A 14021-nucleotide genomic window follows, 5' to 3' on the forward strand; every position below is an offset into this window, starting at 1 on the left:
ACTGAGCCACACAGGCGCCCCTATAATTATTTTCTGAGCAAATGAATACACGAATGGGCATGGTGAGGAGACAGGAGGGATGTGAGTGGGGAGGGCAGGTGGGGATATAAGGTAGAAGGTGAGGAGAGGAGATGGGCAGTGTGGGGACAGGATGGTAATGAGGATGGGTGGCGTGCAGAGGTGAGGTTAGGGATGGAGGGGAAAAGCGGGGAGAGGAAGACCAGGCAGAGGCATCTCTCTGTGGGCCTGCGTGAGGCTTGCAGACCCTGAGTGGCTTCCCAGGAGCTCTTGTCCCTTGGCCATGCTGCTTGAGAGGTTTGGAGCCCCAGCCCGTAGGCGGGGTTAGACTTTATCTTGGGGTGCAGCCCTAACCTCAGATGGTGACAGAGCGGGAGCGAGCTGGGGTTTTGCAAACCGTCCCGATTGCAGCAGGCCAGCCGGCTCGCTCTGGACGGCGGGTGGGGCCTGGGCTTATCTCCCAAGCGCAGCCCTAACCTCAGATGGTGACAAAGCGGGAGTGAGCAGACGTTTTGCAAACCGTCCCGATTGCAGCAGGGTGGGATGACCTGGCCAGGGCCAGCAGTGCTAGGTGTAGGGGGCGACATAGGCTTGGACAAGTTGGGGGCCTCGGAGCAAGTCTGGCTTGTGGGAGCCATTCTGTATGTGGCTTGCCTCTACCTACCTCAGATTTCTGTTTCTAAAACCAAAGGGAAGGTCGCCACTCTGTAGGTGGGGCTCTCCCTGTTAGGAAGCCTGCCAGTTCCCAAGTCCTAGGACCCCTCTGCTCTTCCGGAAGTCAGAATTGGTGGCCAGTGGCAGCCATTTTCCTCTAAGATCACCAACCACGTCTCCAGCGGGGTGGCCTCCTGTGCCTTTGAAGGTTTTCCAGGACCAGGCCTGCTTAAAGTTGCACTGACAGGGGCCAGTCAGAAGTCCTGCCTGAGCTAGACCATTCCCACTTAGGAGTAGCACAGGCTGAAAGGGGAGGTGTGCTTGCTGGGGGCTGGCGAGGGTGACAGGAAGTGACTGGCCTGTCGAAGAGGAGGCACACAGGCCCTCAGCCAGCCCTGGCTATCGCTGCTTCAGCATCTCCTATACAGCCCCCTGCATCCCATAGCCCCCTCCCTCGCTGGCGCAGGGTAGGGGTGGAGGCGAAGAGGCCCCTTTCCACCCCCACAACCCCAACCGGGATCTTGCAACACTGGGATGGGGGCCCTGGGGGCCCAGGCATGTGGCAATCCGTGGGGGTGGGGTGGGAGGTGTGCACCGAGCAGGGGAGCGGCTTTCACAAGCAGCCACTGCAGGACTGACCTTGGCTGGCTCACCTTGGGCAGCTTCCTCTCTCTTCCCAGTATCACCAAACAGCCTTCCTTCTCCTCCGCCGTTTCCCCCAGGCCTGAGATCCTGACTTTCAACTCAGCATTCTCATCTGGGTTCCAGGCTCAGCTCATGAGGGAAAACTGGGCCTGAGCCCACTGTAGAGTCTAAAGCAATGGGAATGCACGTGTATGCTGTTTGGATCTTGATTTGCTGGTTTCTTAAAGTCACCGTGTCCCAAGGACTAGTGCCTTGGGGCTCCTTTCTGCCTCTTCTTTCCCTACAGCAACTTGGGAGAAAGGGCTTGGGTACTGGAATCTTGCTCTCTGGCCCATATGGGCTTCTTAGAGACTGAGCTCTCCTGCAGAGGGAATGGAAAGAAAGTTCTTGGCAATTCCATTCCAGATGGAGGAAGGCATTTTCTTGCTCTTCCCTTTCCTCCTCCTTTCCATTCAGCCAGGCTCCTTGGCTTCCTTTCTTTTTCTTGATCATCGGATGTCTTAGGCCTCCCCGCCAATTTGGCACGTCTGCCTCCTCCCAGAAATTTTTTAGGTTTCAACTTCAATGTCACCTCCTCAGAGAAGCTGTCCTTGACCACCCCAGCAGAAATAACCTCCCTTCCTGCTTGTGTATTTGGTTTTCCCGAGTGGAGTAATTAATGAATTTACTAAAAGTGCTTTGTAGAGGTGTGAAGGAACAGGACTGAGGGAGAGCTGCAAGGAAAGATGAAGACACTGACTAGCTGCCGCAGGCTCCGTTACTGCCCCCAAGGCCATAAGGGTGGCATCTGTGAGAGGGGACAATGGAAGGTGCCCGTCCCCGACAAGAGAGAGCTAGGGAATAAGCACTCAACTTTATCCTCCGTGCACCATCCTGTCCCACCTGGAGCACAGCAGGATGACCAGGGGTGGAGGGGATCTAGAAGGGCAAAGGAAGACACCTAGTGTGCACTAGCGTGGTGCCTTTTTCTTCCCGCCCATTCGGCTAAGACTTGGGTCTGTCTCGGTCACCACAGTGTTCTTGACACCCGACAAGGGCCCACAAGAGGAAAGATGTTCAACAAATACTTGTTGAATAAGTCTACTCTGGCCCACACCAGTCGAGGCCAGGTGAAAAGCCTGATTCAGAAAGTGTGACTACCTGTCACCTCCCTGGGACGTGATCTGCCAGAGATTTGGGGCCATGCTCGCCACTGTGCTCATGCACGGACCAGGTGTGCTCTTTTCTGAAGCTGGGGCCATTACTCTTCTGCAGCCCTGGTGCCAGGCTCCCGCCTTAAGGAGCCGCAGGGTGGTGGGGGGCTGGGAGGAGACCCAGTTCCGAATGGTGGGAAAGCAGCTCCGGGCTGATGCTGAAGCAACCGAAGATCCCATCATCCAAAACCTTGAAAATAAGTCAAGGGGCAGTGGTCTTGAGCTGAGAGGAGGAAATCCGGAGGTTGAGTCACTTACCCTGTTCTGTACAAACCCCCCTTATGCAACCCCATCCCCCTGGGCTAGAAGCGAGGTACAGGATTCTCCTGGGCATCCGTGGAGACGGAAACCTCCCCCTAATGAATTCAGGACGCCCACTGGTGAGGGAATAAACCATCCAGCGAGTTCGAATTTATCTACCCAGACCAGATCTGGGATAGTAGGCTCCAGGGACAGGTGAAGGAGAGAGGGCCTGATGGACACAGAGGCAAAGACAGGAGAGGGGCTGAGTCCTATGTGAGGCAGGCATGGTGCACACAGGTGCCCAACACATAGGAAGTCTCTGCCGCTAGGGGTGTGGAAATAAGGGGAAGGGTGGGAGAGAGAGAAGAGACTGAGAGGATCCTGCCTTTCCCCTCTCAGAAAGTTATTCCTTGACCTCCAACTCAGGCTTTCTCAGCAGGGGCCTACATAACATTGGTGGTCTGGGAGATACTCTGGCCCGCACTGTGTCTTGTGTCTCGACAGTCCTTGGTTACTTGCTGAATGGGACTGGCAGGCCCGCCCCGTGCGGTGTGCCTCTGTGGGGAGGGCGTGAGCATGGCCTAGAGAAGATGCCCTGTGCTGACACAGCAAAGGGACAGAGAGAGTGTCAGGAGAATGTCTCTTATCCCCTCTGGCCCTCAGCCGCTTTATCTGTAAGATGTGGCTCTCACTATCTTGCTCGTCTGAGGCCAAAGCCCACCAGACGATCTCTTGAGGTCTCCTCCAGCACCTCCGGAGATCCGTGATTTTTTTGGAGCTATTTTTGGCGCTGCCTCTAAGCAATTGTGTGACTCTGGCTAAGCACCCCACCACCACACCCTCTCCACCCAAGGCCTCAGTTTCCTCACCTGCAAAGTGAGAAGTTTAGATGAGATCCTAAGGTCCTTTCAGTTCTAGCAAAATGGAATAATAATGACTGGTCATCTTACCATGTGCCAGGCCATGTTTGTCTATGAATACAACAACACTGTGAGGTGGGTACTAATGCTGCCTCTTTCTATGGTACAGATGGGGAAACTGAGGCACACAGAGAGGTAACTGGTTCGCATTGTACAGCTAGCAAAAACAGGAGGGAGATCCAGATGGATGCCCTTGGGCTAGAGCTCTATGAAAGAGGATACGCTTCACATGAGGGGGTTTCACTGGCACAGGTGGATTATTTTCCTCATTATCAACTTTCTCCTGTTCACAGAGGTCTCGAGGCCTTTCCCAATGGAGTCTTCCCCCAGGCACTCAGATTCTAGTGCTATGGGGCACCTGAGTCCCAGGGAGTGAGGGACAATGAGGGAGTGGGTGGGAGCCACGGGGTGGGGGGTGGCGGATGTCAGGCTGGTGGGCTCAAGTTGTGGAACCAGAGAGAAGTGGTCGAGTCCTGGCTGCAGAGCTAGGGAGCCCTAAATATGGCAGAGCCATCTGGAACCTGACTGGAGCTCCCAAACCCATATTTCGAGGCGCTGGGGTCAGCAGACCTAGATATAAGGGACTGGGTGGCACTGGGATCTCCCCCCACAAGCCACAGAACTCCGTTAGGGAAGTATCCTGAGGCTGCTGCAGGCCCAGTGGGGTTGTCGGGTGGGGTGCCTTCATCATCTAGAAGGACAGAGCAGGCTCGGGTGGGGGCAGGAGGAGAGAGGAGCAGAGTGGCAGACACACAGCCTGGCCGTGTGGTGTGCTGTGGGCAAGCTGTGGGCAGTGTATCTCTATTCTTGGATATTCATCTGGGAATAGAACCAAGAGATATGCAGACCCAGCAACAGGCCCTCACTGCCCTTGGAGCCCCCATGTCCCATGTGCACCCCCCCAATTCCCAGGCCCAGGGTGTAGGCCCATTACTGAGTCATAGTGCAATTTTATTCGGCCACAGAATCATTATGCTGGGGTCTGCCCTCCTCCCTTGCCACCCGCTGCCATTTGTCCACGGTCTCTGTCTCAGGCTTGGCCCGTGAGGGGCTCTAGGCCTCCAGCAGGGTAGGTATCCCCAGAGTCAGACTGGGCCAGGGCAGGGGGAGGGGCTGGTGCCATAGTCTGTCAGCCTGGCTCAGCTGCAGCCCCCCACGCCTTTGATGAGGCTGGCGGCCTCCGGGATCTGCCGGAAGAGGTTTCGAAGGGTGTCCAGCTCCTGGGTCAGCTGCTCCACGCGACTGCGGAGGCGCTCATTCTCCGCCATGTACTCCAGCACCTTCTGCTGCGTCTCCAGGATGCGCCTCTTGGCCTTGTCGCGGCTCTTGCGCACGGCGATGTTGTTCCGCTCCCTCCGCAGCCGGTACTCCAGGCTGTCCTTGTTCACCGCCTTCTTGCCTTTGTGCGAGGGGCCAGCTGGGGATGGCGCCTTGAGGAGGGGGCTGCAGGGGGTTGCGGTGGCGGCCACAGGGGCCTGGAGGGGGAAGGCACAGACCGACCAGAGGTGAGGGCTGGCCAGGACGCAGAGTGGCTGCCGGGCGGGGAATCGCAGCAGTCGGAGAACGCCCAGGCATCAAACAGGTCCGGGGTCCAGAGCCAGCTCTGGTCTCACAGTCAGGACAGCCATAGCACCCCCCCCCCTCCCCGCGTGCAGAGGGGGCCCCTGCTCTGACCCAGACTCTCTTTCCCATTCCCACACTGTCTGAGGACACTTTCCTTCAATTTCTTTTGAGGCTCTAATCTTAGAATCGGTAGGCATTTCCCCTTCCAGAAGCAGGCAGCAGAGAAACTTCCTTCCCTCCTGGAAGGGAGTGATGGGTCCCGAGGTCTGGGCAGGTCAGCTGGCCAGTAGGACAGCCTGGACTGTGGAACGCCGGGATCCCAGCCACATGGTGGGGTTCAGGGTGAGAAGGAAGTGACAGAAAAGCAAAGCAGGGTCGTGGTGGTGTGGTGAGCACAGAGGGTTTGGGGGTGGGTGGGTCTCCCAGAGCAACACCAAACACGGACCCCTGAGCGCAAACAGAGTGCAGAGTGCCCCACACGCATTGGTCTCCCTCCAGCCCCTGGGTGGCAGGAATGAGATCTGACCTGTACTTACCTTGAGGACGCGCAGGGGCTGGCTGGGCGCTGCCAGGGCCGGGGGCAGGTGCATGGCCGTCTGCCCGCAGTGTGCTACTTGATACTGTAGGGGATTATAGCTGCCGCGGCTGGCCCCTCGGCTGCCCTCTGGCCCCCGAGGCTCCTCCTTCACAGCCACAGCCCTGGGGTCATAGCTCCCTGGGCTGCTGTAGATGCCAGACCCCAAGGCCTTCCTGTCAGGGCCGAAGGTATGTGGGGGGTAGGCGAAGGGCCGTGGGTCCGGCGGCAGGTAGTGGGGAAAGGCAGGGGTTCCGGGTCCCTTAAGGCCTCGGGCCTCAGGTGCCGGCTTCACTGCGAAGAGGTCAGAGAGGAGCTGTTCCTCCCCAGACTCGATGTAGGCAGAGAGGTCGATGGAAGCCTCATGCTCACACATGTCCCCCAGCTCCCCGGGCCCCGCTCGGCCCCCTGAGAACTCAAGAGGCTGCTGGCCAGCCCGGGGCTCACACTCGTAGTAGGTCCCGTGGGACATGGCCGGCCCGCCCCCTCGGCTCCCCGCCCCTGCCACCCTACTCTTGGGGCACCCTCTGGGATGCTCTGCCTGCCTTCTCCCTATCTCCCCCTGCCCTAGATCTGCCCTAGATCTGCCCTCTCCGTTCTCCTCTGTCACCCACTCCTGAGTGGCCTCTCTCCTCCCACCTCTGCTGTTTCCTTTTCCTTCCTCTGTAGTCAATGCCTCTTTTCTCTTCCCTTTTTTTCCCCCTCTCTCTCCCTGGGGTGACTTAGGGAGGGGCAGGGTGCACCCCAGAGGGAGGGATGCAGGGCTTAAAGAAAGGGGGCCCTGGCCTATTTAGCAGTTGGGAGCACTCCTTAGTCAGGGTCCAAGCCAGGGTTCTGAGATGCCTGGCTGATGCTTCTGGGAATGCCTCCCCCTTCCCTCTTGAGTCCAGGGGATTCCAGAGTCCTCGCTGAAGGCAACACCTCACTCTGAGTGTCCTCCTCCCTCCAACTTCCAAAAAGTTCTGTGCAGAAGAACGAGGTGCCAAGTCAGAAATGAACAGAAAAAACCCTCTTCCAGTGCCGACCCCCCACCTGATCTGAGCTCCTCCCTTGACACGCCTCCCTCTCTGTCCCCCAGCAAGGCTGGGCTCCACCTCCCCCCAGGGGCAGTCCTTTCCTTTTGTAGCCCCACCCCCAGGGCATTCTTTTGGGGGCAGGCCAGGGGCGTTGTTTGAGGGGGTTATAGTGATAAGTTCTGCGAACCAGCCCTACACGGGGTCCTGTGGTGCAGAGCATGCTCATTTGCTAGGTTTTTGTGCAATAGCTCAAACCCTCTGATGCTTCTAGCCCAGGGTGGCCCTAGCAGCCTGGCACTGTCGCTCACTGCCAAGGCTGGGCTAAGGCACCTGCTCCCGACTTGGGCCCTGTGCCCCAGACCCAGGCAGGCCCCTGCCCCAGGAGCCAACAGCTGCACTCCTCTGGTGGGTGGCTCCAGTGCTCCCCCTTCCAGCTGCCCTGCACTGTGGGAGCCTCTGGTTGTCGCTTGGTCCCCTGCTCCCACCCTGGGGCTCAGCCCTGTTTCCTGTGCCTGGGGCCACAAGGCTCAGGCACTCCCTGCAGCTCAGCTTGCTGTCTTTCCTCCTGCATGGCCCTTCTCTGACCTCGATGCGTGTCTCTTGGGTCCACTTCCTCTTGTGAGGCTTGAGAAGCCTTCTCTTTTGTCATCATCTCTTCCTGGGACTGCTTCAGGGGCTCCAGGAGAAGCCCATGCTCGGCACTTTGGGCCCCCTTTCCCTTCCCTTTTCTTTTTCCTCTGGGAACTCCCCACTCTCTCCTGTTAGAGGCATTGCTGTGGTTCTGTTTTTACCTTGAATTTCACCTACAAAAGGGACTAGAGGTCCAGAAGAGGGAAAGGATGCAGAAATGCGTCACTGGCTCTTTGATCATTGGCAAATGCTGGGAGCACCCCATGGAGGTCAGAAGGTTTAACAAGTAGGGTATACCAAGGGCCAGGCCACAGGGGGGACAGACGCAGATGGGATATGGGTGGCACTGAATGGTAAAATAGAGTAAGCAGGTGCAGACAGGCCTGCCTCTGCGTCAGGCTAGTTACCCTTCCAGACAGCATCTTCCTCCCTCCCTTGCTCCCCACCACCCCATCAACCCCAGGAGCTTTCTGGGCACAGTTTAGGGTTCTTTCTCTGGGAGCCCTGACCTGGCATTGGGAGATCTGTGTGCATCCTGGAGACAGAGCTCAGGGACCGGAAGGGTAGGTTGGGTAGGTATCGATCTCATCTCCCTTTCAAAGGACCTAGGGTCAAACAGGTAATCAGAGCTTGAACTACCTCAGTTTGGCAGGAATGCCTCTGTTGACCGGCAGGCGGCAATATTGGTCCAGAATTCGGAACTGGAGGGGCTGCTGTGGTCAGGCATCAGGTGGACGGCAGGGGGCAGGCTTCTGCAGCCCTTGCAAGGGCAGGACCCTGTCGGGCCTCTGGGAGGAAGGAGGGGAATCGTGGTGAGGTGGCGTCTTGCAGCGCAGTTACTGGGAGAGTGGGCAGGGTGAGAGGACTGGGGCGAGGGTCGTGTCTCAATGAGCAGAAATTCTAGCCCTCTCCGACTTTGAAGTAGTGATGACGGTTAAGGCCTGACGTTTTCTGGAGTTATGCTCTTTTTGGTCATTGAAACATTCACTTTTCCAGACGGATCGGTTCCATGTGAGTTAAGTAGGAAGGAAAGCAAGACCGATGCCATTTTAAATCTGCCTTATCAAGGAGGGAAACGAGGCTGAAAGGCCCAACCGCCCAAGGTCAGACAAGGATACAGCTTTGCTCTTGGGGGGAAAAGGCAGTGGGTTAGTTCTTGAAAACCCTAGGCAATTAGGAATAGAGAAAGGGGGAGCTGTGTGACTCAGAGAGCCCTGTTTGCCCTCAGTCTGCCGCGGGGGTGGGAGGCGGGGGTGGAGGGGTGGGGGGTGGGGGCCGGCAGGACGACTGCGTCAGAAGCCAGTGAACGGGGCGCTGGAGGAAGCAGGGAAGTGTGCAAATAGAGCCGGCAGGAAATGAGAAAGGCTGGGGCCAGGGGGAGATAAGTGATCTCCCTCCGGTCCCTCACCTTCTAGGCTGGTGGCTGACGTTGCTGGAGTACTGACATTACGTTTCCCAGTAACTGAGGAGTTTGGGGAGGGCAGGCAGCATTCTGGATGTCTAGGCAGGGGAGGAGGGGGGTCTGGACAGGAGCAGGGGTGGGGAGGGCAGTCCCAGACAAGAGCTGGGGGATTCTTGGGTTCTGTGGAGTTGCTCAGGTGTGGAATGAAGCCCTCCCTGAGCAGCAGGCTTTCTTTCTCCTTTCTGCTTCAGTTGCTACCTGTTTGCCTTAATGGAAACAATGCAGGTATATTTTCTTAGTGACTTTGTAAAAGGCCTCAGTTCAAAGATCACCTCCTTCACCAAGTCTTTACAACAGGGAGCCAGCCAAGCACGGCAGCAGTGGAGTGTCAGAGAGACCCAGGCTTAAATCCTGCCTCTGTTCCATCCCAGTCTGGTGACCTTGGGCAAGTTATTTAACCTTACTTGTAAAATGGCAGTAGTAACTTCTACTTTGTCAGATTGTTTAATGAAACTTTGTATGGAGAGCAATGTTGAGTCTTCCGCCATTCCTCCCACCACCGCCCGCAGTTTATCTGAGTCTCCTAAGCAGACATTATCTACAGCCCCGTCTGATGCCTCAGTTTAACAGGCATTTTGGGGCACGGAAGTAGCAGACACAGTGCAGACTCTGGGGATCTGGCAGATTCGGCTCCTGTCTGCCATGGCTGGAGGTCCCCCCTCCCCAAGTGGGCAGTCAGCAGTGCGTGTGTGCCAGGAGTGTTCTCGCCTTCTTTCCCTGTAGACGATTTGCTCCTCAAGGGTAGGGTCAGATCCATTTTTTGAAACTTTTCAGCTGTGGTGACCGTATAGCCTGGATAAAAATTAAGGAAAGGTAGATTGTCAAGTATGAATATTTTTATGAAGACAATGGAACAAAGCGTTTGAAATCTGTGCTGACCCAGAAACTTCAGGAATAAGTTTGTTATTCTCACAGCAACTAAAAAACTCCGTGGACACAATGGTTATAAAGTGTGTTGTGTGACTAACGAATGAATGCTTATGCAGCTATGATTTTGGTGCCTCCCCCCCCCATTCCCTAAGGTCAGAGCATCTGAATTCCTACCATTAAAGGGACTGACAGGGTTAAGACTGGATAAAGGCCCAGGCTAAACATAAATACCTTGTGTTCTGGAGGACACTCATATTTACCATGGCCCAGATTAAAAAGATCAGCATGTGTCACTTATGTGGGGAGGGGGGCTGCTGGTGATGGATAGGAGCGAGTGTCTCCACAGAGCGAGAGGGGCTTTGGGGAGGGCCGGACTTGCTGGAACAGGGCAACATGGAAAATACAGTGGCAGCCCATGGAAAGGAAAAGTGTGTGTGTTGGGGAAGAAGCAGTTCAAAAGTGTGGATTTGAGACCTCGGGGACAGCCTCTTGCATAAGACTGGTCTCTGCCCAGTTTTGCCATCAGTATCTGGGGACAACCTTGGGCTGAAGATTGAGGAAAGCTTTGAGATTCGGTTCAACCTTTTTTTTTTTTTTTTTTTTTTTTTTTTTTTTAAAGATTTATTTATTTGACAGAGAGAAATTACAAGTACACTGAGAGGCAGGCAGAGAGAGAGAGAGAGAGAGAGAAGGAAGCAGGCTCCCTGCTGAGCAGAGAGCCCGATGTGGGACTCGATCCCAGGACCCTGAGATCATGACCTGAGCCGAAGGCAGCGGCTTAACCCACTGAGCCACCCAGGCGCCCCCCTTTTTTTTTTTCTTTTCTCAGAAAGTACTAAATAGGTTAGGTGACTTGCCCAAGGACACACAGCTGTTTGGTGGCTGCTGAGCTGGAACTTAGAGCCAAGCAGCTGTGCCCTGTGACTGGCACGCCTCCAGCCTCAGCTGAGAAAAATGCCAGCCACAGATGAGGAGTGTTGGGGCTGGGTGGGGACTGGGAGTGAGGCGTTTTGCCTGCCTGTGTCCTCACGTGTCCCTCATGGTGGAGGATGATGTCTTAACACCCCCCCTCCCCTGCCCATGTCTGTCAGACGTGCAGGCTCTGGAGTAATGCTGCCCTAGAACAGGCAGCTGGGACGGCTGCCCACGAAGGAGGCACTCCAAGCACTGGGTCTAATCCCATCAACTTCCTCCAGCAATTAACCCCAATCACCAGTGGATGTGTCCCTACCGTACCTGGTTCCTCCTTTGTCCCCACTCAACAGCCTTCCTAGACCGCCGACTAGACACAGCCCTCTCATTCAGCTCCATGCAGCTGAGGGGACCCTGCCTCACATCCCAGTGCCTTCTGTCAAACCCCTCGGATCTGGCTGGCTGCTTTCCTAAGTGCCCCTGGCTTCTCTCCATAGGCTCAGTCCATCCCTTCCTTTCCCATTCAGTGCCAGCTGTCCCAGTGCCAGAAGACTTGGCTGACCAGACCTTGGAGAACCACTCTGCCATTGCCTCCCTCCACTCAGCTAAGTCCTGTCTGCCATCTACTTTCCCACCTGGGCAGTGGTGATGTTCTTCCTAGCTAGTTTGCAGGAACTTAATGAACACTTTGGGACTTCACTGAAGAAATGAAGTTATTGGTTCAAAATGAAGGTAGTTAAAAACCAACCCCTCCCCACCAAAAAACGCGAGAGAGTTGAGTGTGCTGGTACTGGGTCCCTGGGACAGAGCAAGGGCCTCTGGGAATGCCATCCAGGAAGGAACTTAGCAACCAAAGTCCTGACGAAGATAGGAAATGCCCAGGGACTCTGTCTCAGAAGGTCACTGAATTACTACCACCAACAACTTCGTTTCAATTTAAAATTTTATTACATCAAAAGAAAAAAAAAACCCTCCACAAAACAAACTCTAACCCTAGACCAACTCAAAGACAGAAGATTATTATCCAGGTATAACTAATGCCCTCCCCACCCAAACAACCTTACATTAAAAAATTTAAAAGAAATAGAAATGCCAGCTTCAAAAATATTTATCCAAAAAAGTAAGGCATTCACTTTATGAAACAAATGAACAAACAAATAAACCCTAACAATTGAAGGAGGGATGGAGGTTGGAGGAATGAGAAGAGGGAACAGGAGGGTGGTCCCCTGACCTTCCAGGGGCCAGGCCCAGCCCACCTGGGGTCCACTCTGAAGGGACCGGAACTCAAACCAAACCTGACATCTCACCAGTTGGGGTTGGGGGGAGGCAGTCAGGCAGGCCAGGTAGGAAGCTGGGAAAGCCAAGCAAGCCAGGAAGACTCCCAGCATATTCTAGTCTAAGCAGGTGGTAGGGGGAGGTAGGAAAGGGGGCCCTCCTGCTTTGGGATGAAAGGATCCTAGTCCTTAGCACATCAAGTGTGATAGGGAGGCTGCAAGGCCCAGGGTAAACATGGTGGTGTTCCCTCGGAGCGCAGGGAAAGGCAGCCTCTGCCCACAGGACGGCCAGAAGTGCGCAAACCAGAATGTATCTCCAAAATGTGTACTTTCTGCCACTGCCCTTTCATTCTGTTTGGGAGGCTGTCCCAAGACAGGGCAGTGGTGGGACCAGAAGGGGAGGTGCCTGAGTTGGGGGAGGAGGAAGGAACTGGCCTTCAGAAGACACTCTCTCCCCACATAGTATCTGAGGTTATGGGATGGGCACACTTCTGGGGGGTGGGTGGGAAAGCACCCTCCATTCCAGGAAGGCTTTTCATACCAGGTCTGTCCTGAGGGTTAGAAATCAGGGAGTATTTTTAGGTCCAGTTCTTGGATAGGAAGTGATTTAAGGCTGATTTGACTTGGGTTTCCGGCCTGAAGGTCTTGGGATCCTTCATACCGGTTGGTCCCGGAGCCAAGCCAGAGAAGAGGGAAAGGGCACAATGGGGGCCACCAGCAGTGCTGGTTCCATGGAGGTATGTGGGGACGTAGCTGCAGGGATCGTGGAGTGACTGTTCCTTCTCACTGGAGTGGGGAGGGAGGAGCTAAGCAGCTTTGCCATTAGGAGAGAAATGTCCTCTACATGGAAAATAAGAAGACTTTCTGGCTTCAGGAAGCTTTGGCACCAAGTGGGGGTCAGGATGCAGGAGACGGGGCAGGGCTGGGTTTCTGCAATTTGAGCCTTTCCCAATCTGTTCCACAGGCCTGGCTTGGGTTAGGGGGAGGGGGCAGTTCTCCTGCTCATTGGTCCTTAGCTCAGTAGGGAGGTGGTGTCCTGCCAGGAACCTTGTTCTGGACAGGGAGCTCAAGCTGGGGTGAGGGGAGGCACGATGGGGAGGGGGAGAGGAGAGGGCAGAGGGAAGCATCTCTCATTTCTTGGGTCCCTAGTAAAGGGAGGGGGATATCAGTCTCTCCAGCTGACCTTTAAAGATGACAGATTTGCCTAAGTCTGTCCCTCCCCAACTGACTCACTGTTGCTTCTGGTTCTCTGAGCAGAGGCCTCCCTTGGGCTCAGGAATGGGGAGGGAAGGCAGTACTGACTGGGCTCCTGAGGAGGCAAGTACAGGGTAGAGGGCCCTGTGGGGTACCGCCAGAAGCTCCACTCTCCTCCCACTTCTTGGAGCAGCCCTGGTGAGGGTTTTTGGACACAGGCCCTGGTGGCGAGAGGCTGGTTCTTTGGGTACAAATGTCAGTGTATTTGTCTATAGTTTCTTACCACCCACACCCAGGTTCTGCTCCTGCTGGACACACCGTGTGTGTGTGTGTGTGTGTGTGTGTGTAGTGTGTGTGTGTGTGTATTGGGGGTACCTAGGCAGGGAAGGAGAGCAAAAAGGGGGTATAGGAGGAAGGAGCCAGCTGAGAGGCGATGGTGGTTCTCAGGGTTGGGGCTGCTCCGAATCCTTGTCCTTGGAGGCCGTGGGTTGGTAGATGGGCTGCCGCTGCTCCTCTGGGTCCTCATTTATCTCCTCTTTACCCGAGCCTGCTTCCATCTTGGGGTACACAACCACACACATCTTCTGGCTCACGAGGGTTAGTGACTCTATGGGAAGTTACACAGAATGGGTCAGTGCTGAGCATCCCACCCACCCCGTCAAGCCGGCCATGACCCTGCTCCACTCCCCTGCCCCATGTGTTGCCTCAGCAGAGCCCTGGTGCCTTCAGGAGACTTCCATTCCAGGAGACAACCACCTTGCCTCTTCCTGTGGCTCTGAGCAGCCCGTCTGCTGGTTGCCCCTTCTCATCAAAGCCCGAGTCCCCCACCTTCTCTATGCCTCGTGACTACCAG

At 55.6% G+C, this 14021-nt stretch overlaps 2 protein-coding genes across 6 annotated transcripts in view; both read right to left on the reverse strand.

The window, feature by feature from the left end:
- Nucleotides 1-4603: 4603 nt before the first annotated feature.
- On the reverse strand, nt 4604-6788 carry CEBPE (CCAAT enhancer binding protein epsilon). The gene is made up of 2 exons (XM_059181650.1): nt 5773-6788; nt 4604-5148 (listed from the first exon to the last, which is right to left on the reverse strand). Exons 1-2 carry the CDS (start codon nt 6280-6282, stop codon nt 4813-4815), a joined length of 846 nt encoding a protein of 281 aa, XP_059037633.1. The 5' UTR covers nt 6283-6788; the 3' UTR covers nt 4604-4812.
- Nucleotides 6789-11625: 4837 nt separating this feature from the next.
- Nucleotides 11626-14021, reverse strand: part of SLC7A8 (solute carrier family 7 member 8) — a 50142-nt gene continuing 47746 nt past the window's right edge. For all 5 annotated transcript variants that reach the window (XM_059181653.1, XM_059181652.1, XM_059181651.1 and 2 more), the window contains one exon: nt 11626-13775. In XM_059181653.1, coding sequence (XP_059037636.1) covers nt 13612-13775 — 164 coding nt within the window. In that variant the 3' untranslated portion in view covers nt 11626-13611. The remainder of the gene's footprint in view (nt 13776-14021) is intronic.

The sequence above is a fragment of the Mustela lutreola genome, chromosome 7 (genome assembly GCF_030435805.1).
Source record: "Mustela lutreola isolate mMusLut2 chromosome 7, mMusLut2.pri, whole genome shotgun sequence".
Classification (NCBI taxonomy): Eukaryota; Metazoa; Chordata; class Mammalia; order Carnivora; family Mustelidae; genus Mustela; species Mustela lutreola.

Excerpts from the sequence above, each read along its gene's own strand:
- CEBPE (XM_059181650.1), bottom strand. The coding sequence starts at position 6,282 with ATGTCCCACGGGACCTACTACGAGTGTGAGCCCCGGGCTGGCCAGCAG. Across the intron at positions 5,149-5,772 it reads AGCCCCTGCGCGTCCTCAAG|GCCCCTGTGGCCGCCACCGC; the intron begins GTAAGTACAGGT and ends TTCCCCCTCCAG.